Here is a 24,354-nt window from a genome sequence, read left to right as displayed (position 1 = left end):
AAGTTTTCTTACTTTTACTTTTCCAGTTGTCTCCCCCATCCCATTGGAAGGGGGAGTGAGCGAGCAGCTGTCTGGTGCTTAGTTGCCAGCTGGGGTTAAACTGTGACAGGTCCAGAACTGCACACAATACTGAAGACAAAGTTGTACTGAGTACAGCGGGATGATCACCTCTATTGAAAGGCTCTGTTTGATGCACATCAGGATGTGGTTTCCCTCATGGCTGCCCGGGCTCGCTACTGACTCATACTGACCCTGCTGTTGACCAGCAGATCAGGCTGGGTGATGAGGCTTCTCCCAGCAAAGTATGTCTGTCATCAGTGCAAAAACTGAAACTGCCATTTTCAATTGACAAACATTGCTATGAGCTAATACATTCTCTCTAACAATGATTCACAGCACAGTGTCCATATGGCTGCCACCTCCTGCTCTATGAGAGCATCAGTCATGTGGGAATTAAAAGCCTGGGAAGCCTAGGGCTTGTCTTGTTTAAACTAACCTATTCTAGTTGCTGCCTTTTAAACACCCTGCTGCATATTAAGCACCCTTAGCCCTCCCTGAAACAGCCTGGACCAATCCCACTTTCTGAAACCCTATTTGCCATCAGAAGTTACCTACAGAAGGGAAGAACGTGTTTCTGAGCTGCGCAAAACCTACATTCCTCAGGACACAGCAAGTCACCTTGGTTCTGGTTTAGAAGAGCTGCAGGCACGACGGAGCTCCGAAGCGTGGCAGGGTCCTGTTTCAGCAGCATTGAGTACATTTCTCTATGGATCAGGGGCAAATACATCATGCTTTCAGATGTCTGCTTTTGAGAGCACTGCCTTCTGGACTCGTCAGGGCTGCTCCTCGTGATGTGCCGTGGGTCCACTCTGAGACCTTCTCTCTGCTTCCTGGGGCTGACTTCCAGCGCTCTGTACTTCTCCTCTGCTTGCTATTTCATGTAATAGAGTTTGTCTTCTCATTGCAAGATTCTATACCGCAGAAAGAGGAAAGCACTTCCTCCTGAAGGTTAGAGAGGGGAGGGAGCTATGAGTCGTCCGCAGTCTGGAGTACCATTTTAAAAACACTAGCGAGGGGAAAAAAAAGGAGAAAGGGGAGCAAGAATGTCAGAAAATCTCATTTACGCTGACTTAAACTTGGCTGAATCAACCAAACCCAGGCTACAGAAGGTCACTGATGTCCAAGGTAGGTCAATCTGTCTGGACTGAGCTTTCGCTGTATTCTTCAGCCCCCCTCCAGCACATTTTGTAACAGTGGCATGGAGCACCAAAGCCTCAAAGAGGACGAATGAGATGTGGGGAGCAGAGTTGTGAAAAATGAGCAGATGGGGTGTCCCCATAATATTTTACCAAAATAAAGGGGACTGTTATAAGGTTTACTTTTAATTTGTTAAGGTGCCAGTGACAGGGCAATTTTCTTGTGTGGTATTAAGAGAAGTTTTTGAAAAATTAGGAGATTATTTCAAAGGTGAACATTATTTGGTCCTGAACCAGACACGTTCTCATGCAGTAGACTGATTCCTGCAGCAAACCGGTCAGGAGATGGAGTGTGTAATGTTTGTGTTGTTCCAAGCAGTCTCGCGTTGCCTGTTTCTCCTGTCTGAGCATAGTAGGCATTACTTCGGGGTTTCTTCCTCCTGGCTTTATCTGTACAAGCTACTTCTTTAATAAATCAGACATAAAATGTTTCATGGAGAGTCTGATTTAGTAGAAATGATTTTGCCAAATTCTAACCTATGTCTTTCTTTCAAGAACTAGAATTATTACATAAAATTTTGCACCAGTTTTGCTACATCTGCATAAAATTACATCCTAAGACAACAGACTTCATACACTTGGTCTCTGTGTTTCGTTTTCTTTTTTCTTCCCTTTCTTTTCAACCTTACTATCTCTTTGACAGATAGAGTAGTTTCTATTTTTGCCATCCTGTGCTTGTCTTTTGAATAAAGTGTGATCCCTTGGCATGGATTTTCAGCTGGCTGGAGTTTCTAATGCCCCGGGAAACAGTGTCTGTATCACCTCTTTCAGCAGATTACTGCACGGCTACATTGACAGGCACCAACAGCAGATGCCACCTGATTAAAAGTTCTGTTTTCCTTGTAATGTAATCCATGTACTCCTACTTACGGCTTTTATACAGTTTTTATAGCATTTTTATGTTTCTTTGCTTGAGTCTTTCTGGAAAATCCTTATGAACTCTGCTCTTCTACGTGTTCACTTAATTTATGCTCAGTGTTTCCCAGTCATTGCATATATCTCACAGAAAAGAGCTCAAACACTGGCTTCTGTCTTCTTTTCTTTTTCCTCCAGTTTGCTATTTTCTCTGTGATAGTGGATTCCCTGGATCAAATGCAGTGTTCACTGAGGAATGAAATCAATACCGTAAGCCAGAAGAATGCACTTAAACTCACTGAAAACATTAACTCAATATGGTGATAGAAAAAAAGAGACTCAGTGCTGTACATCAGGATGACTTTGCATGTTTTATTGAGTTGCAATGCCATATTTCTTACCTCCTACCCCCTTTTTATGTGTCCCAGCCCTGACTTCCTTCCCTACAGGCTTTCTTCCATGCTCGTTTGTATTTATTCTCTGCAGATGTTAGAATATTTTCACTTTTCTCACTATCTAACCATCACTAACTAATAACCCCTTCAAATCTAGCATAATTTGAAATTTTCAAGGGTTTGCTTCAGTGTTATAGACATTCTCACCACTCACACGTGGATGTGAATGGAGTAAGACAATCAGACAACCTCAGACATTTTTCTCCACTTCTGTTCAGATTTCAAATGCGTGCACCACGTGAGCCATATCTCTTCTGCTATATAAGATAAACCGGATTGGTTTCTGCTTTCAACAAGCCCTCTAAGGTGTGAATACAATGGACAAAAATATTATTCAGGCATAGTTAAACACAGTCACATAAATCAGCTGCTGTCATGTGTTAGCATTTCTCATCATTTCAGTCATTTTTTTTCCATGTAAGTTGTTTCTCAACTTTCTCTGTTCTCTGTTATTTTTGCCTGGTTTTAGGTTCCACTTATGCAGAAGTGAAAGTGCAGTCCCTAGACACAAATGCTGCAGCTGGCTACACATCGTCTGGTGAGTTTTTAGCTGTCTGCTAGAATTATATGAATTTAAACAATGAAAGGAGAGTGGCCCATTCCTTATTTTCTAAAAACACAGTGATATAGAACTGCATGGGAGACAGGAAGATTCAGCTGTCTGATTTGTGTAGTCAGAGCAGGCGGCAGTTGATGTGTTGCGTTTTATGTAACTAAACACTTCTTGACTTCACTGGCATAGGAACACAAGGATATTTTGGGCCAGACCAAGGAACCATCTAGCCTAGCCTCCCATCTCCAACAGCGGGCACAAGTGAACACCTAGAGTAAAAAGAGGGTAGGCATATAGGATACCTTTCTGTAATACTTCCACATGCATGAATCTGCTCAGGGACTTCTCAAGACAGATGTGTTTCTATTTACATATCCTCAGTGGATTTCTCTTCTACAAAGTTGCCCAATCTCCCCTTGGTTCCATATCCAGCCCTGATTTCTGTAACATCCTTTGATGAGGGGATCCACAGTTCTTTTTGACATCACGTGAAGAACCAGCTGCATTTTTTCACTCTGTTTAGGAACCTGTTGAGCAGCAGAGGTCCCAGCACAGGCCTTTGGCAAAGTCCTCTGGTGACTTTCTTCTACTGCAAGAACCAATGAATTCTTCCCTGTGCTCCCTAGCTTTTAACCAATACTCATCCATGCCAGGACCTTCCCTCTTTTGTCATGACACATATGCTCTTTCACAAGTCTTTGCTGATGGACATTGTCCAAAGCTATTTGAAACCTAATCAAATCATTCTTATTCACCTAACAGTTGACCAGAAAACTCAAAAATGTTGTAGGAATGATCTCCTTTCAGAAAAGTCCTATTGAATCTTCCAGCTTGCTTATAATTATTCAGTTGTTCACTCATTCCATGCTTTGTTATAGTTCCCACTAGGTTCCCTGGTACAGCCTCAGAAGAAAGGAAAATACTTTTTCCCTGTGAGGGTGGTGAAATGGTGGAACAGGTTGCTCAGAGTGGTTGTAGAGTCTCCATCCCTGGAGATATTCAAAACCTGACTGTGCATGGTCCTGGACAACCTGCTCTAGCTGACTTTGCTTGAGCAGGGAAGTTGGACAGGGTGATCTGAAAAGGTTGCTTCCAACCTAAATGATTCTGTGACTGCGTGGTCAGGAGAGCAGGCCTGATGTTCGCAGATGTCCTCTAGAACTTTTTGTACTTTTAATTTACATTGGATCTGTTACTTTTTAGTCCCTGGGCGGAAAGATAGCCTTCAGAGAGGGATTGCAAAATGACATTAGTAATCCAGCTATCTCATACCTAATGTCTCTTGGAATTTATTACTGTACCCATTTTTGTATTTGGGCCACGTCTTCCATTTTATGCAGCTTCTCACAAGGAAGTGCCCTGAAATGGAAGATCTACCCAGTTCTTACTCAGTCAACCCTGATACAAGAGATTACTTTAGCTTTTCTACTCTGGCCTTATCTTCTAAATGCTTCCCAGACAGCCTACAATCTACTGGCCTACAGATCTCCAGAAGTATACCTTCTCTTGATGTGTTTGAAAACAAAATGTGTTTGATATACATGTGCTCAAAATCATGTTTGAAGTCTTTTGCTTTCCAAGTTCTTTTCTGTCTAATTGGAGTTTTTAATGTATGAACTTTAACCTCCCAGGCTTTTTGATACTTTCTACTTTCTTTATTTGACGTCTACAGCTTTGGAAAGCTAACAATCTGTTTCTAATGGCTGTGTCAATTTCCTTCTACCTGTCCCTAGATCATTCTTAGTAAGTGCCTTTTATTGGCTATGGGTTACCAGGTACCAAGTTTCAATGATATATGGTCTGCCTGTAAGCATTTAATTCTCTCTTAGCACCCCTTTTTAGCTTCTTTTTAAAAAGCCTCCTGTAGTTTCCCTCTTTGACCCATTAGCACTCTGCTTTTCCTTATATAGTTTAGTGCTATGAGGACTGTCTTCCTTTTAACACTTCCCCACGCACATTACACATTGGGATGCTCTCCAGTTACCTAACCACAAGTGTCCAGAGCCATCTGGGAACCATTAGGACATTTGGGCTGTCTTCATATTGTAAATCTGGAGGGCCCCAGATCCTTGGAGGTCCTGTGTAACATCTTCCAGGTCTGATACCTGAGGGTATTTCAGGTGGCAGAAGTCACCCATTTTCAAGTACCTGGCACTTGAGTATTTTAGTTTAGAGTGCCACATTCCAGGTCTTCCCAGCTTTTTTTTTTCAGACTTCTAGTATATGTGTAGAAGCAGGTGTGCCATAGCTGTGGTTTGCTTCTTAACCCTTTATTTAAATGAGTTGGTTTTGCATTTTCTGCTTGACTGTTTCTACACTGTGACCCTCCTTTTCCTGAGGACAGTGTGGTTTTCAAGTCACACACAATGGTAATACCACCCTAAACTGTTCTTTAGCCCATGTCAACTTCCCTTTTATCATTTTAAGCATGACTTGCAACCCTCAGCCTCTGCTAGCTCGCTCTTATTCACTTTAACAGTTACTTAAAACCTTCTAGATGTCATGTCCAGCAGCTTGACTCGCTTATAGTTAAGATGAAATCTGTTCCTCCAGAGTGTTTGGACACTGCATCACAGATGTCCCAAATTCCTGAAGAATCTGTTATCTGGATCCTTACCGCATCTTCTCATCCAGGTGCTAAAATGCTACCTTTCCATTTCTCCTTCCAGTCCTGCATAGGGTACTTGGGAACATTTCTGGAATTGCCACTTTAGGATTCCTGGTCACCAAATTCCTTCCTATAAGCTTCCATTTTGCAACTAAAACTTCTCTCCACCCTTTGCAGTCTTGCTGGTGACCACATGGATCAGTTTATCAGTAGACAGTTTGCACTGCGCCTATCAGATAGATTTGTTGATAAGCGCAACCAACGTGTTTCCAGAGTGCAACCGTTTCCTGACCAAACCTCCTCAGCCAGAAAACCTGACAGCACAGAGTTCTTCTTGTGTGCCGCCTTCTTTCAAAGACTAGTTTAAATTCAGTCTAGTTTAATACTGTATGAAGTATGACAGCTCCTTAGCATTTCAGTAATTCAAATAGTAATGCACAAAGTAGGTGTGAAAATGAGGTTACAAGACAGAACAAACCAGATGTTGACTGCAATTAGGATGAAGATTCAGGAAAGCTTCCTCTTTTATCTAAAACTGATTTCTTTACAGAGCAGGGGTAACACCAGCAAAAACCTAAATTTCTTTTTCAGATCCTAGCAGTCACACAGCCACCAAAAACTTCAAAGACAGCAGAAGGGGTAAGTAAATACTCTGCAAGGTATGTGAAGCAGGAAGAGATGGAAAACTCTCCTCTACCTTTTAATTCAGTGTCTGACGAAATCCAGTCAGCCAGTGAATGCATTATTTGTCCCCTCTTGGATCTGCTTGTGCTCTTTAGCACCCAGCCAGAATCCACTAGAGTTGTCAGGCTAATGAATATTGCAAGGATTCCCTTGAAATAAATCCTGAACAAAATTCCATAAATAACAGTCAAAACAGAAAGAGGAGACAATTCAACTCCTCTGAAAAGTATGCTTCATTAGGGAATATAACATGGCAGGACCTTTATCTGGTAGGTTCACTGGGTTTTAGTTTCACAGTATTTTGAGAGGGCAGATAAGGATCCCAGTGAGCACTTAACTCTGGTATCAAGTGCAGCAGAATTTAACAAAGTATTCTAGGTAATGTCAGAAGGGTTCAGGTTGGATGTCTGTCATGGAAAAAAATGTGTCCACAACTTTTCTATCATATGAAGAACAAACATCAGAAGGCACAGCACTCAGGAGCTTTGCCTAACTTGAAAGAGTGATGTCAGTGTGAGCCTGAAAAGGGCATCTTTAAACGAAGACAAACGGTTCCTTTCCCACTTGCTCCTCTAATATTTATTTTTTCTGTCTATCTGTAGGTAAAAGCTGTTGCCCCAGAACAGGTGTCGCTGTACTGGTTGCTGTGATAATCCTCCTACTGGTCTTAGCGGTGTGTCTGATACTCATGTGTAAGTCCTGCTAAAAATGTAATAACTACAACTAATTTGTGACTATCACCCACTGACTGACAGCTAATTCCTGACATCCAAACCCAGCAGCAACAGAAGGATAGTTTAAAGGGGCAGGACAGTAGTTTTTAGCCAAACATGGCCATAAGAGGAAATACGTAGAGGAGTCGAGTGGTATAAAAGTTTAAAATTCCAAAAGAAAAAAAGCCAAAATCCAATTAAAAAACTGACAGTGTTCAAAAAATTAATAATTTATTATACAAATGTTTTGAAGAAATAAGTCAAGCTTAAAAAATATCTCATAGTATTGCGGTTGCTATCCATGAGAATATTTCAAGGTGATGTTCTTGTATCATGTCACCAAGATGTTCATAACACCAAAAATTTTTAAATAGATATGAATAAGAGCTCTTTTGAAAGAGTTAGCTAAGTCACAACTTAAGGGAATTTGTTTGCATCTTACTTGAATAAAAGCCTAGTACTAGGTCTCTCTGCATAGGTATCACTCAGTTCATAATCTTTGAACTACATTAAAAGATTTTTTTTTCAAGAAAGAGAGCATTTTTCTCTCCTTTAGAAAAAAAAAATTAATAGAGCCATGTGCTACTTTCCTTTGAATATTTTCAATGAATAATTTTTAAATTTCAGGTGTGTTTGCTTGTTTATTCTCATCCTTTGATAGTTGAGCAAGCTTTAAAGGTTTCCACAATCAATCACACACAAGTCCCAGAGTTTGCCCCCTACTCAGAGATGTACATGGAGAAACTCTTTGAGAAGGCATGACAAAACCTTTGAGTAAAGGACAGATGTCCGACAGTGCTCTGATGTTTATAAAATGTAAAATACCACAGGAAGTGAAAAAATTTAAAAAAACCCAAAAGAACACAACATAGCAAGGTGAAATTGCCAGCACATAATAGGGCTTTAAATCGGGAGTTGAATGAGAAGTCATTAGCTTTGATTCAGGTCTGGCTTCAGTTATAGTTACTTTGTTGGGTTTAGTACTGCCTCAGACAAACAAAAAAATGCTCCTAAGAAACTTGAGATCCAAATCAAATTAGTTTTTAATTTCAGTAGTGTACAGTTTTCACTTGTATTCCAAATGAAAGCTGTTGCTATTTTCACTGTTTTATTCCTACGTTTTACTTTCCTATGAGTTTTCCATATGGTTTTGTTTTGCCAAACATACTGTTGTTGACAAACAGCCTGTTTAAATGCACTAAACTGTCACCTCTTGATATTGCTCCATTACACAAGGGCTCTGCAGGCCAGAAGGCATTTTCAAATTCTGTTCATGAAAATGCCAACAATTTTACTCAGTGGAACCTGACCAGAAATTTTTATGATTTTTCTAATAGTATCATATTCTACTCTTTTTTCCGGAGAGAAAATTTGCCTGCTAGTAAGTAAAAAATTGGCCCTGCAGTTCATAAGCTGGTCTTACAAGAACAGGGAGGTCTGACTTTGTTTCAAACGCTCCTTTATATGAATTCTGCTTTGCTCTTCTCTGAAACCAGGACCTGACATCCAGCCTCCAGATACATGCATTTAAATGCATATTTGCATGAAAAATATATTATTTCAAGCTTATATCTCTGTTTTATTTTTTCTTGCTGCTCCAGGGATTCAGTAAAAAGCAAAGAAAGCCTTGATGTTCCCAGTTAACATGTGACTAAGGCACGGTAAAATTCAGAGTTAAGTTGCTGTGGTTAGAAAATAACATGTTGTTGCTTTGTTAGCGTCGTGGTTTAACCCAGCAGCTGGCAACTAGGAGCCGACAGACGTTCGCTCACCCATCCCCTACCCGCAGTGGGATGGGGAGGAGAAATGGAAAAAAGAGAGAAACTCATGGGTTGAGATAAAAACAGTTTAATAAAGCAACAAAGGAAATACTAATACTAATAATGCTACTACTACTAATAACAATGATAATAACAAATATGCAAAACAAACTATATACAAAACCATTTTTCTCACCACCTGATGAGCAATTTGCAGTCACTCCATGAGCAGCAATCGTGGAACCCCACGTCACAAATTTTGCGAATTTTGCAAAACTTCTGAAAAAGACCCAACTCTTGGAAAAAAGGTTCAGACTCCCAGAGAAGAGAGGATTTGAGCTCCAAGACAAGAGCAGAGCCCATTGCTTCCTGCCCCCCAGGCCAACCCTTATTCATAATCCGAGGATGATGTCCATGCTACGGAATATTTCCATTGGCCAGCCTGGGCTGGCTGCCTGGCTGTGCTCCCTCCCAGCTCCTGCACACCGGCTCATTAGCTGACCAAGAGAAACTGGAAAAAAGTCCTTGATTTCATAGCAACAACTGGAAACACCAGTGTTACCAACGTTCTTCTGGTACTAAATCCAAAACAGAGCAGTTGCTGAGAGGAAAATTAACTCTATCCCAGCTGTAGGTTTCGATGCCTTTGAACCATTTCCGGTAATGCTGTTCCCTGAATGTCTCAGGCAGATTTCAGAGTTGAAGGTGACAGTATTCCAGGAGAAAATCTTGACCCATCATTTATGTGCTGTGAATTGGTTTCCTTCCAGTAGGAGAATCAGCAGGATGGTGTTCATTTTTGTAACGCATTCCAGTATGCATTCATTTATAATTTTTCACAGAAATAAATGCTTCAAAATTATGTTAGGGAATATAGTATCACTGTTTGGTACTATTATATATCAAAGACTTCAGGGTGTCTTTACAAGCAGTACTTCAAGCTTCCACACACAGGCTCTGGCTATATACAAAACCCAGCTTCTTCATCTTCTAAAATGAAATCATCCTGATATTTGTTCATATCATGTTTTTGAGAACTTTTCCTGGAGTAAATTCTGTTTCCCCCTCTTCCAAACATGACTGCTTCTTCCACTTCTCAGTACTCAGCTTTAACTTCATGATTTGCACCGTGATTATCTGTTTTAATACTCTGTAGGATAAAATGCACACTTTATCATGTGTATCTCTGTATACAGGTTTGGATGGAATTCTATATACCAGAGCTTTAAGATTCTTTGTTTTCAAATGTTCAGACATACTTCTTTCCTTGGGTTTTTTTTTCATAGTGATATCTAAGACTCAACTTCTCCTACACTGATATATTTTAAGGTAATCCCTAAAACGAACAAGGCAGACTATTTAGTTGCTGCAAATTTAGACTTTCTTTGATCAACTTTAGTCTTTGAATTGTAAATGTAAAAACAGTACTATACACTGCCTGCATTTGGCATTTGGGTTTAGGTGCTACAGTGAAACTTTTCGCTCACAACTCCAAAAGTCTAGTTCTTTCTTGCTATTGGGAAGGAAATATAGACTAGTAAGACTTCCTAAGCAGTGTGTTTTTGAAGTCTATAGTGACTTTTACAACTGACACTTCAACCAAGAGTAGTTTGATAACTGTTTTGCATCAGGAGATGCCAGCTTGTTATGATCCCAGCAAAAAAAAAGGGCACTCAGACTCTGTAAGGTTTTATTTTAAATCCTTTTTATTAGAGCTAATGCTATGAAGAAAGAAAGGACAGAATAAAAAATCCTAGGTCCCTTCAGATGCTGGGAACCCTGAGCAAAATTACAGAACAGAGGAACTTGGTCCAGTGGCTCTGTTTTCTGGAAAAGCAGGTATAAGCATTTCCAAAAATAATGCTGTTATTTCATACTTATTTCCTTTTCGTCCCTTACTGTCTGGCTCTAGGATTACAGAAGGAGCTGATTAATCCTTTGTACTAAAATTGAAATTCATTTTTGTCGCTTTTCAGTTTGGAGTCTCTGATGGTCCTTGAAATCCTTCTGGACATTCTTGGCAGTAGGTTTCTGAAATCTTGATGGTCTATAGATAAAACTGAAATAAGATATATGGGGAGAAGTGATATGTTGTATAAGACAATCATATATTTGTTAATTATTTCAATGTTGAGTATTTTACTGAATTATTTAATGTAGTAGTTGAGGGGATATTTCAGCTACTAGGGGTATTTGCAGTTGCCAGCAAAAAAATTTCTATGTTCTCTTTATTTATCATCATAGCGTTAAAAGTTGCTTCATTTTGGCTATGAAGAATTCTCTGAGATAAAGTTAGCAGAAAAAATCCCCACATATTAAAGGCTGGTCCAGTTGTTTCTCACAACAGGCAAAAGCGTGTCTAGTGAATGGTATTCCCTTTCTTGAAAACTTTTGCCTTGCCAATGTTCTTTATTTCTTGAGAAAATAATTAACTTCTGCAGCATTCTCTGAAAACTGAATATCTTATTGGAATAAGTTCTTCAGTCGGGGCACAAATGCTCCTCAGGTTTTTTGTCAATAAAAAATTGGCTACCGAGAATGTATTGGAAGAAAAGATGCTACATCTGTGATAAAATAACCTGTTTTTGGCAGAGGTGGGTACAAGGCAAGAACAGATTCTCTGTAACAGAGGCACTCATCTCTGAAAATCAGTAGTTCATGCTGGTATAGTTACAACTACGTTCTGGTGGGCTGAACCCCTTCCAAGGTAACATTCCTACTGCACTATAGGGTCTTGCATCTGTAAGGATGCATAGGTACTAGGGAAGTCGTTCTAACATGAGGAAAGTAAGAGCTCAGGATTGCCACTTTCCTTAATGATAGTTGCAGTTTGGATGCTTTGGGTTGGTAATCCATCCTTTCACTACCAATTTTCAAGGTCCAGAAGAGATTAGGTGTCACCTACTCTAACTGCCACTTCACTTCTTTTCCTTCATCTTTTTTTTTTCTTTTTGAGCTTACTGCTTGTAAACAAAGTTCTTCCTTTAACATTCGATATCTTTTATCATTTGCCTCTAGTGTGAAATCTGCAGAGATGTCAGTTCTTTCACGCTCCATGCCGTTCTGGTACAAGTTTCTTAGAACTTTCTTTAATTCAATCTTTTTTCTCATTTTCTATATTCTGTGTTAAAAGGATTTATCAATTCTAGTTTCGAGTAGAAGAATTCAACCCTTACAATTTTTAGTTCAATATTTCTATACTGTTCTTCTTCATCTCTTCATGGTTCAACTCCAAATAACTTCAAAAATGCCTCCTTGGACTTTGTTAGAGACAATGTAGTAACTCTCAGTCACTTGAACTAATAATATCCATTCGTGACACAGGCAATTGTGTCTCTAAAGCTGAGGTTTCCTGAGTGGAGAAGCTAGGAGAATATCACGATTTTCTTACTGCTACACAGAGCCAGCTGGAACAACACAATCCTCCTTTAGCCTGTTAACAGTGAGTGACCCCTGAACTCCATACTTTCAACATTTATCTAAACTCTTGAGAGAGTTTCTGAACTAATGAAGCCAAGAGGAAAAATCAAGGCTATTTCAGCCTGGATATCTGCTTTAAAACCCAAAATGAACACTGTTGTCTCATTGTGGTCTTGGGGAGCAACACTATTAGACCAGCTTCCAGCTGGGGCACCAGTGTCCTCTTCCTGAATATCTCACCCCAGCTGCTTTGGTGTGGGAGCAGACAGTGCCCACACCTCCAAGCTGTGTGGGAGCATGTTTAACCAAGAACTGATTGGCTTGAGCGCTGATCTCTCAAAGATGGCATTTATTTCTTATTGCTACAGTTGCGCGTATACTACGCACCGCCTTCACCGCTACTCTGAAAATGTGCAGAGCATTTGTTGTTAAGTTTCAGAGTTTGGCTCTTCAGAAGTCTGCTCCATAGTATAGTACTACAGGTGTTTGGTTTTTTTCAATGGAGGAGTAAAAAGGGAAGGAGTAGGCATTCTGTGTCGGGTGATGGTGGGGGTCAAAGGGGTCCAGAAGAGCCCTGACACTGTATGGCAAAATGGTCAGCCACTCAAAGCAGAAATTGTATGCTTATTTCCAGACCATCCAACTGCAAGCAGCCCACCTGACTCAAAACCATCCTCCGACACCTCTGAAGAGGCACTAGGTAGGTAATCCTCTGTCATTCAAAAGACAGTTTCCAGAAGCCTGTTAGATTGCATTTTAAAGGGGAGAGTATAGATTTTGTTCAGAAAACAAACAAATAAAAAGTCTGACATCTCAGGAATAAACCACCTCATCCTGTGCACTCATAGGATGAGCTCTCAAGGCTAGAGATGTTTCACATTCTCTTCTTTAAAACTACTGCTTGGTTAGCACTGCATTACTGTTTCAGAGGGAAGAAGCACTGGTTGACTCCTCTCATGCTAGTACCGGGGCGCCCGTGGCTAGGTGAACGGGCATGAATGTAACAGTGCCTTCGGTATCACAGCGTTGTACTGAGCATGATGGGTCAACGTGCGCATACTGCTTTTCAAGCACCCCTCCATTCTTAGCATTTTAACTAAGTGCAATTCCTTTTTTCTGATTAGGAGCTGTTGAATAACCAAAAAACTATATCACACAGTCACCATCTCCCTGAATCTCCTTTTCCAGGTCTCATTGTCTGTTCCTGCCGGTACCCTGCCTGGCAATGGAGAGAAACATTCTCTCTTTCAGTAGCATCACTATTGCTGTATTTTGCAGCAGGGAGATAAGACTTCTGAAATCTGAAAGCTGCTTTTTGCCCTGCCTTTATCTCCTGAGCAAAGATTTAAAAGGCTGGATGATGTTATCTGTGATTCGACTTCTCTGACTCACGCCTGGTGACTCCTGGGCTGGTATTAGCTGCAGAGACTGGCAGGGATCCCCAGTGATCTGGTGAAAATTATAAGCAGGACTGCACAGCTACTTTTCTGGCTGTAACTTACTCTCTTACCTTCATTTTGTAATGACATCCTTTCGTTCATGGGAACATGGATTTTTCCACACCTGTGCTTCCCTCCTGCAGGCTGCCCCCTACACTGGGAGAAAATGGGGAAAAAATGCTACTACTTTTTTAAAAGCCAGCATGAACAAGACTGGAACACCTCCCGAAAACAATGTACTGGCATGGATTCAGACCTGGTGATCATTGACAGCACGGAAGAACTGGTGAGATCTAAATTCATGGGGCTGCTTCCAGGGTTGCTTTGACCTGTATGCCAAAGGGATGATGGGTTACACTTGTGTCTTCTCATGTTAGATGTCTTCGGGGGTCTGTAATGCACTGCTAACTCTATACACCAAGCACCTCTGCATGGTAGCAAACACCTTCACAGTAAGGTGCATCTTGGTTCTTGAAGTCTTACGTCTGGAAGCTTCTTTTCCCAGGCATGCTCCCACGGGCAGGAGCAAACTCTCTGCCTACCTGACTTATGTTTTAAAGGAATTTAGCACACAGACCAAGACAAAGCAAGTCAAACAGACACTTATTTGTGAGATCCATTGCTTTAATGAAAAATGAAAAAGCTTTCCCATTGTAATCAGAACAGAAAAGTGTCTCCAGGTATCAAGTCACACCTGGCTAACTACAATGTGCAGCTTTAATGGTGTCACAGGTGTATTGTTCTATTTAGTGTATTCCTAAGAAGCCCCAGGAAGAGAAATGAGCTTAAACAAAGATGGAAAAATTCAGCCTCTGAAGCTGTGGAAAGGGGTGGTGTGGGTGGATACACACTGTTCTTTCTGTGTTGCCTATTTATCATTACCGTTTCTGTGTACCCCTGGTGAAGAAAACATAACTTTAATGTATTATCATTGATTGCTTCCTTTCTAGAATTATCTTTGTTCAAGATCAGAGGGTCAGTACTACTTACTTGGTCTCACATACTCTGAGAGCGACAAGAAGTGGAAGTGGATTAACAACATGGAACACAGCACAGACATGTAAGCTTCTTCCAGCAAGCCAGTATGATGCAATGTACGGCAACAGGAAAAAAGAATAAACACAGCCAATGACAGGGAGTACAAGTTAGATCAGGGACTGCAATTTCTGGCAACCTGATTTCTTGAGGTTCAGGAGATTCAGTGCATCCCTGTGACAAGCCAAAGGGAGTCCTTAAATGAGTCACTTGGGGACACAGGTATGTCACATCAGGATGGCAAGAGAGGACACAGCTGTAGTTCTGGCAGGGAAGGAGGAATCTGACTAGATGGAGTTCGGTGGGGACAGAAAGGATAAACCAGGCCGGTACAAGAGAGAGTGTGATGGAATGCAAGCTACCAAAGCAGGGGAAGATCTTGGGATGGGAAAGCATAGCCCATATACATTTGTTGAGACCTAGAGAAGAAAATTAAGCAATGAGAGGGACACTTTAACCAAGCAGCTTCTAATCCCACTGACAATAATAGAGTTTAGCAGCAAGGCCAGGTGCCACTCTGTCTTTCATGGAAGTGATACTGACTGCACTGCATCCAGCTAGGTCAGGAACACAGCTAAATCTGACTTTCTCTCCCCGTACAGGTTTCCTATAAAAGGAGAACACATTAAAGACTATTTGTGCACTGTCATTGGACACAAATGCATAGAAACTGCACCTTGCGGTGGAGATTCATCAACACAAAACATGTGTCAAAAAGCTGCAAGTATTTCTGACAGGCTGAAGGAAAAACAATAAAAACAGGTCCAGGCAGAAACATCATCTCCAGCTTCCTGTAGGAATGGTGGATAGGATTGGTCTCACTTCTCTTTACTGCCTAAATATCTAGTAAAAGGGACTCTTACAGGTTCCTTCTAAGACACCTTGCCAAGTTTAGCACATTCTTTCCCAAGATGGGTGTCTGAGACTGGATGGACCCCCCTCTAGATGAGCCTACATTTTCACACATTAGGAGTCTGGGTGACTTGCTCATACCAGATGTCTGACTTCCAGGTAGCCCCTGTTAGCTGACGAAGCCAACCTCGGTGACAGGTATGATCCCAAACAGATCCTGTCTCTCAAAGACACACAGATATATACCCAAACATTCACAGTCCTGCCTGTGCACAAGGAGATACTCCAAAGCCCTGCCATGCATTTGTCTTCCCTGCAGCCAAAAGTGAATGTTAACACATATTTATATTTTGGATCCTGTAGAAGTGTGCAACCACGCTCATAGCCATGTGTCGTAGATATGATTGACCAGACATAGTCAAATGTGTGTGTATAAATCTTACTCTGTAAGAGACTGTCTCTGTTAAAAAAACACAATGGATGCCAGACCCTGTGGGGCTAAAAAGGGAAATGATCGCACACCACAGCTCTGTGCATAAAATCACCACTTGTCCTGTGCAGGCCAGGGAAAGTATATCAGATTTAGACTTCATCCCACTGGGGAACAGCAAAGAATTATGGGCAGTAGACACCACCAAAGCCTGAAAAACAGAGTCACAATAACAGCTCACCTGGACAGAAAACAGTCAAATAAAAAACACAGTTACCTGTGAAGAAGCTGGTGAGAAGTATGAGAGTGACCTACAGAGAATGACAACACAGCGGACTGTCCTGCTTTTCTTGCATAAGGATCAAAGGAGAAAATCATGCGTGAAGGTTTTTCCTGCACAGAAAAGTTAGAGCCAACATCAGAAACAGGTGGTATCAGTAGAGCAGAGATGTGACCAGCAAATAGTGACTATTACCAAAGCTCTTCCAGTGTCTTTCAGTGGCTTTTGGGACCCTGGGGCTTTTGTGATGCCGAGGAGAATCATTCTTACTATGTCCTTTCAGGCAGAATCATTCCTACTTAAAATGGTGCCATTCACGGCTCTCTCCTTTGTCTGCAGGATGGAGAAATCTCTGTGAATTCCTTGACAAAGTGACAGTGATGCCCTGCTTTCTCACTGAAGGAAAGAAAAAAAATTTTGCTTAATCAAAAAATTTCTACTCGGAATGTTGTGGCCAAGGGTAGTGAAAATGGAATCATGCAAGAAAAACTCTCTCATCCTGACTTAAAAGCACATTTTTATGTCCTTCAGACAAATTTTATGTCCCTCTCACTGCCCTCATTCATCAAGACTCTTTTGAAATATATTTGTAGTTCCCTCAGTGACCTTTAATCATCAAAGTAAGAATACGTAGCTGTAACAGAATGCTCTCAGTAGCAGAAACCAGAACCTAAACTACTATTTCAGAAGGAAGCTGTGCTGGAGGGGCTATTTTTTGTACCCAATTCACACAAGGGGGTGGGAGAGGGCCCTGTTGTGTCATGGAGCAGCCTGGAGGAGGGCTGCCCTTTTATTTTCATATTCCAGCTGCTGCCCTTTTATGAGGTGGGCTCTACTCCAGGCAAGGGTCAGGGAGATAGTTCTTCTCTGGGAGACACTGGACCTAGGAGGAGTTTGGAGGCTTCAGCAAGCAGCAGATCCAAGCAGCTATGCATCAGAGGTGTCAGAAAGGGGGAAGTTGCCCTAAGGCCACTGTGGAACTACACGAAGTTCATCACACCCAGAAAGCCCCAGAGAGTCACAGGACTAAGGAAGAAACACTGCTTACAAGGAAATCTCTAACAAGAGAGGAAGTTTGTTTTAAAGTTGTTTATTTATTCTGCCTCTGTGCTTTCTTTGTTTGCAAAGTTATCTTTTTCTGATTTCGTTATCTTAAATAAACCTTAACAGTTTGGGATTCTTTGATTATCTTTCGGCATGCCCACTGCAAAGAGAAGGTACCACATTTCACACTAATTCTGGCTTGGTCAGGGTCTCATCCTGATGCCAAGGACAAGGAATCCCAAACCAATCCAAAATCAACCTCTCAAAGCTTCTGTGGTTGGTGCCTGCAGAGAATTACAAAGCTGGTTTTAATTCTTTATACAGTTGGGCAATAGGCTGACACTCATTTGGATAGGTCAGGCTGACAGCGGCAGCCTCGTAGGGCACAGCCTAGACAGATGCCAGGCTCCATTAGTGACCATTATCAAGAGGAACCTGAGACTGAGGGACACCTCCGAGAGGTGTTCCTCAGGGCTTCTCCTATTTTCATAGCCCTATATTCCAGCATGTTTCAAGCAAAATCTCCTCCACTACATTGCTGCTGCTGAAGGGATTAACCAAGCAAAGCCAGGTTAGTCACCATGCAGAACTGGCCCTAGGAAAGCGTGCTCAGTGTGCTGGCAGCGAGGCGCAGAGCTGAAGTCTGCCACAGAGCTGCATCCTGGGGATCTCCTTTGTCAGGGGTGCCATTCTTTGCAGCACTGTTTCCACCGTCTTGTCTACCCTCGAGCCAACAAAAGGCAGGGTTTGTTTGGTTTAGAATTATTTTCACACAAAATGCTCAGTAGCTTTAAAATTAAAATAGACATTTATCACACTGGATTGTCCCATTCTTGTAACAATGCTATCCTCTACAGTCTGTGTTAGGATGGTAGTCGATATATGCTCCAGTCACAGTCAATCTACACAAAAACATTTTAAAACCCCTCAAAACTTACAAATCAGGAAATACCAGGTTATCCAGCCATCCAAGATTAACTGGGTTACTCTGCTCAGTTACTAAATGAGGCGATGTTCCTCCAGACTCACTTCTTTAGTTGATGAGAGTTGCCCCCTCCACTTTTAGCTGCAATGCCGCTGACATAGAAACACGATTTCCATGCAATTCTCCCCCTGCTCAGTTTGGTTTTACTTAACTGGAATGATCCCTTCATGAAAGTATCAACAAACAGAGCTAAGTGCCTGAGTAGACACTGAAAAGAAAATGTGTGTGTGTGTACGTACACACATAGACACAAATATACACAATAACCCTTCGAAAAGCTTCCTTGGATAAAACTGTTTGCCGCTTAAGCTCTGTCCACATTCCATTTTAAGGAGATGCCATTCTGAAAAGAAGAAAAAGTCAATGTTTCCTTTTCTGATAGATCAACTATCAGATGAGGAAAAGGACCATGGGAGGAGAGAAGGATCGTTTCCACCATAGGAAATGCAAGTTTCATCCATACAGGGTGGTTTTGGTTTGTTGGTTTCTGTTTGGGTTTTTTTGTTTGCTTGTTTTTCCTAGTCCTGGTAACTTGTGTTTGAGGATGCGGAGTACACACCGCATCTCTGGAGAGGAAGTTACCAGACTGTACTGAGTCTCTAATGAGCATGTACAAACTGAGACACAGGGATGATGTAATTAAGGGAAAGGGTAATTTCCCTAGCAAATTTCTAACCTCCATTGATGGAGATGCTATAAAGTTTCTGGGAAATGGCTTTATGTGTACTTTTTACATGACTAAGAGTGTGGTTTTTCTCTGTATTTCAGCACTAGAAATAAGAAAATTATTGAACTGAGGCTTAAACTATAGGTGTTACTGTTTGCTCAATCTATAAAAAAAGAAAAAAAACAAGTGTTTCTAAAAGTGCCTGTTGACATTGGCTTGCTTTTAAGCAGGCCAGTTTTGCTGTCTCACCTACAACTTTCTTTGTTACGAAAGGGACCCTTCTAGCAGAAGTGCTAAACTGGCAGGAATTTCCTACAGACTCCCTTGCTCCTCCTGGTCCCTAGACTCTGAGGGCCAGTGAGAGGTGCAAAGGTTTCCTACAATTAAGCCAGCACATGAACTCTGTAGTACAATTAGTATAGCTATTTTGTTTAGGTGTGGTATTTTCTTGATGCAGATTGATCAGTTATTACTCTTTAACATAGATCTGATATAAGGTAGCTTCTACTTATAAAGCGTATTCTCGGTCCTTCATGAGCTGAACAGTGACTGTATGGTAGCCATGCCAGTGTGGTTTAATTTATTAAACTTTCAGCATTACAAAGGCCTAAAAATGTGTGAACCTTTTTTCTCGAGGTGTTTCAATCCTAAAAAAAGATTAAGCCAGTCCTTTACTTGGCTTCCAGAATTTGTGGGTACTTATATACACACATTTATCTTTTTAGAGAACTAGACAACCCCAGAGTATGAAGAAAAAATCCAACATAATTGAAGTGCCCTATTTTTGGAAACATATTTTTGCTTTCACTTTTGAATTCGGGAAATCAGCATCGTTTCCTAGAAAAAATAGCCTCATGGCAAAAATGTTTCAATGAAGGCATCGAAGGGAAATCCGGCTGCAGATTAAGGCAGTTAGGTGCTAATCAGAAAGTGACACACTGAAAGGCAATTCTCCTTCCTGGTGTTGCCAAGACACTAGATTTATCTGCTAGAGATGGAGACCTTGGACATGTTTAAAACTAGCCAAAGTGTTTTGCTCTGAGTGGAACTGCAATACCGTTTTGGGGAGGGAGGCTTTAAAGAAACGAGTGCAAAAGGACGCTAAGGTAGTGGAAAAGCTTTAGATTGTGTCAGAAATTACTTGGGAAAGCAGCATAGCACATTTTCAAAAAGAAAAGGAAACAGCATAGCAACAAACAAGAATAAAAAATGCTCAGTTTTCTGAAGATGTGAGTCCTGCAGGCCTCAAACACAGGACTATATTCTGCAGCCTGTCAGTGGAAAGGAGTGTAAATTGTGAAATGTCATCATAAGGGAGAACTACGAGACCTGTGACAAAATTTTAGGATCAAACAGCCAGACACATACTAGAAAAATATAATTATTTCAACTGTGCAGGAATCTGCTGAGACAGTAAAGTGAATTTACAGAACAGTGGGGATTCCCTGTTAGGTTAGCAGTTGGACTCAATGATCTTCAAGGTCTTTTCCAACCAAAATGATTGTATGATTACATGATTCTATGATTAACTGTAGTTTTTAAGAAAATTATGGAGTTTGCTGAGAAAGCAGTTGCTCTACATATCCTATCTTTTTTGTAATTAAGATACAAACAGAAAATGACATATCAGGAAACTTAGTACTGGAATAAACAATCACACAAGACCAAACATTTTGTCATGGTCTTACTGTGCTTAGGAGTTCATTTTTTTAACTGATGACAGCACAGGTGCCTGTAAAAACTTGCCACTGTACCAAAAACTGGAGGGTAGCAATCGTCATACTAACACGTTTTACTTAATTTCAAAAACTTATTTTGAGATGTATTTTCCCACTTCCTGCTCATCATCTTTTCCTTTAACAGGCTGCTAAGAGTAATGAGTCTAACACATGTATTATTTCACCAGACAAACATGAGGACAACACAATACCCAGAAAATAACTTGTACCAGTATTTTACAAGAATTTGTAATGAGCGCTTCAGGTAGTAGAGCTGGGAGCACAGCAGGGCCTAGAGAGGACTTTGATGTAGGTTGAAAATGGAAAAAATATTGACACAAAAGTTCTCCTCTGGGAGAATTTACACAGTATAAAAATGGACATAGGCTATATACTGGTGCGGAATTAAAGGACAGATCACTTAAAAAAATCTTCATTTTCCCACAGGAATTTTGATTCAGCTACAGTTTGTGACCTGCAAATAGCACATTATTACTTTGCGCCAATAAAAGTCCATAAAGCAGATGTCATTTTCATGTATTGAACGCACAATCTGTCTAGAGTACATGTTTGTCCATTTTCTGACTTTCTGTGTTTAGTAGTTTTTCCTCTCTCCTTAGTACTGGCTTACTGAATGACACAGAGAGCTGTTTCATGAAAGCTGAAGATGCCTGTGCCCTGTCTGTGGAGCTTGGGCATGGGATGAAAGAGGAAGCTGCATTTGGTGTCGGTGGCTGAGATGAAGCTATGCCTGACCTCTCCTGTGGAAGCCCCTTTGCCACTTCAGGAGGGCATTTGCTCAAGGCCAGATTCTGACTAAATTACATGAATTAAATTTGTCAGTGACACAGTTATCCTTACACAAAAAGAAACTACCAAAGCCATGTGTGATACCTAATTAAACAAAGGATCTTGAGAGACCAAGAACACGTTTTCAATGCAGTTTTGCCATGTGAGAATAGTGTCCATTTGCCTTGGATATGGGAGGCACGTTCAGAGTGTGAATAGGCCTGTTTGTTATTCAATTTATTTCTAGAAGTTTCAAAGTATTATTTACAAGAAAGCTAGGTATAATTATTGCCATTTAGTAACGTTCGATCTTAGACAAAAGTAATGTGTAGGCATCCGTGATCCCAGAGGATCCTACTGGGTCACTAGCCTCTGCCAGCTGATGGTAATCCTGGAGGTAAAGCTGGTGGTAAATACTGTAACCCTGTGGCATCCGATCATTCCCATTTCCTTCATTGACTAAAGTACCCAGTTTTCTTCAAAGGGCCAGTAAAGCATAGGTGCAGACTTGACAAATAAACAGCACCTTCCACTTGCTGTCAGATGAAATTTTCTGCTGCAGGGTTTCTGGAGGATCATTGACTAGTATGGATGAGAGACCACCTAACACTCCCCAAATACCATCTCTGAGATTTATTGTCTGTTCCTTGTATCTAGACAAACTACAGACCTCAGTAAAACAGGCAGTATTCGAGTAAATTTTTAAGGAAAAGGTAATAAAAATCACAGAGGTCAATGGGAGAAAAAAACCCAACATGAATCTGTTCACAAGGGTAGCTCATGCTGGTCAGCTTTCTCTGAGGAGATAACCAACTCCTCTGGAATTAGGATTTTACGAAAACATTTGACTGGGATTCCACATGGGAAGTTATTAACGTGGTTTTTGGAAAAAAAAATCATATTAAATATATTTAGTAATGGCCTTGTTGCAAAATGCAGATGTCTGCTAGTAATGTCTAAAGTGACAGAAGACTGGAAGACAAAGTCACATCGGGTGAAGATCCAAGTCTGATACAGTGAGAACTGCATGACCTGAGCAGGACTGTAGTAAAAGAGACTGAATGAAATGGAACAGCAGAAAGTGCAGTGGTACGGACTAATCACAAGCATTAAACTCTTTTGGCAGTTGGAAATGATGAAAGATCTGTGCACCAGAGCCAGTACTAAGTGACAGGGAACCACCAGTGTCACAAAGCTGCGAAAAAAAAGGTAGTGCACTCCTAGAATGTGTTGGATTAATATTTCCAGTAGAGATGAGACATATTAATACAATTCTACAGGAAAAAACACCCTCATCTGCAACAATATGAAGAGGTCAAGCCACCCGTGGTCAACCTGAACATCAGCTGTAACGAGTACAGACAGTAATAATGAACAGAGTCAGAATATGGAGAGGATGGATCTTACAAGGGATGATGAAGAAAGTTTGCATCAACTAGCTTTGTGAAATAACACATATGGAGGAATGGATTTCTTGTCCATAAGTGTATCAGAATTGGTCAGGACAGAGGGAGAAAAGTTAAGGTGAAGTACAAATCTGGCATGAAGCAAGGAATAAACTGTCCATCTTAATTTCAAGATGAAAACGTCATTTAGCATAAGATATGTCAGAATTGTGCTGAAAACCAGTTCAGTGTTAAAAATAAAATCTGTTCAGAAACTTGCATTCATTTTAGGAGACACAATCTAAAAAAAAAAAAAATCTTCTCTGAAGTGTATGTTCCCTAATTTGCAGACCTAGTTTTTTTAGAAAAATTAAGTTGAAATCATAAATTTGATAATCAGGTGGACTTTTGTCTGTGTCTCCAAGCAGCTAACACCTGGGGCTCTGGATTTGACTCTGAAATGAACAACTGCACAAGGAGAATTTTACAGATAATTGTGACTGGAGATGGGGCAGTAACACCCAGCACCTTGGGCACCAGTGTGTGCCAAGGTCCTCCAAAACACAAGCAGTTCATTCATTCAGATTAAAACAGTGACTCTCTATGGAAAGGGCCAAGGTACAGTGGTAATAGGTCAGGAAATGAATATTTCATATTCTTCGCATATTTATGTGTATTTCACAGTTATGGGACTTAATAACTTCAGAGCCTACCTGAATTCTGTCCGAGTCTACCTGAGTTCCAGTCCTTGTAGTTGCATGTTCTCATGCCCTGTGACAATGCAGCGCAGCTCTCTGCTGCTTGATCTTTTTTTTGGGGGGGTCCTTTTAATACTTAAACTTCTGCAAACCCTTCTGGTGATAAAAAAAAAAAAAAGTCAGTGTTTTGTCTCTTTGGAACAAGATCTGCAAGCAGACGGGGGAAGGATTATTAACATAATGTCTATACTAGGAGGTGAGAAGGGGCCTGCGTCCTTTCCTGACTCCGAGGATGGCTGATCTGACATAATTCACTTCTCTGCAGCAAAGCTCTCCTTCCAAAGTGGTTTGGCTGCATGCAAGCTACGTAACCAGAATAACCCCTGGCACATGCACAAGAAAACTGATTCCCTGTCAATCTCTGAGCAATGGCCACCTTGAAATCCAACACACACACACACACACACCCCCCCGGGACTATGGGATTGTTTTGGAAATGGGTCCTGCTGTCTGACTCGGTTCTTTCTAGCATGCTGTGTTGCTATACCTCTTGCTTTTCAAGGCCCAGTATGCTGTTTTGGCCAGAGGCATGGGTTACAGTGTTCCTTGGCAGTCACCTGAAAGTCATCTCCACCATGGTAAGCACACACTGCTTGTCTTCGCAGGTTCGTGGCAGCAGTTCCAGTTGAGAACATGCTTGATAGTGAGTGCAGGTTAATTCAGCAGCC

At 41.0% G+C, this 24,354-nt stretch overlaps 1 protein-coding gene across 1 annotated transcript; it reads left to right on the top strand.

The window, feature by feature from the left end:
- The first annotated feature begins 848 nt into the window (after window positions 1–848).
- On the top strand, window positions 849–19,579 carry LOC104333016 (killer cell lectin-like receptor subfamily B member 1B allele B). The gene is made up of 8 exons (XM_075441630.1): window positions 849–1,185; window positions 3,036–3,104; window positions 6,319–6,366; window positions 7,014–7,103; window positions 12,939–13,004; window positions 13,887–14,029; window positions 14,694–14,803; window positions 15,381–19,579. Exons 1-8 carry the CDS (start codon window positions 1,104–1,106, stop codon window positions 15,532–15,534), a joined length of 762 nt encoding a protein of 253 aa, XP_075297745.1. The 5' UTR covers window positions 849–1,103; the 3' UTR covers window positions 15,535–19,579.
- Window positions 19,580–24,354: the final 4,775 nt, after the last annotated feature.

This window comes from Opisthocomus hoazin, chromosome 1 (genome assembly GCF_030867145.1).
Source record: "Opisthocomus hoazin isolate bOpiHoa1 chromosome 1, bOpiHoa1.hap1, whole genome shotgun sequence".
Taxonomy (NCBI): Eukaryota; Metazoa; Chordata; class Aves; order Opisthocomiformes; family Opisthocomidae; genus Opisthocomus; species Opisthocomus hoazin.
Note: the sequence above shows the minus strand (reverse complement) of the source record. Positions and strands in the feature narration are given on the sequence as shown.

Coding starts and splice junctions, on each gene's coding strand:
- LOC104333016 (XM_075441630.1), top strand. CDS start 1,104: ATGTCAGAAAATCTCATTTACGCTGACTTAAACTTGGCTGAATCAACC. Junction 1,186..3,035: donor GAAGGTCACTGATGTCCAAG/GTAGGTCAATCT, acceptor GCCTGGTTTTAG/GTTCCACTTATGCAGAAGTG. Junction 14,030..14,693: donor TTGACAGCACGGAAGAACTG/GTGAGATCTAAA, acceptor CTTCCTTTCTAG/AATTATCTTTGTTCAAGATC.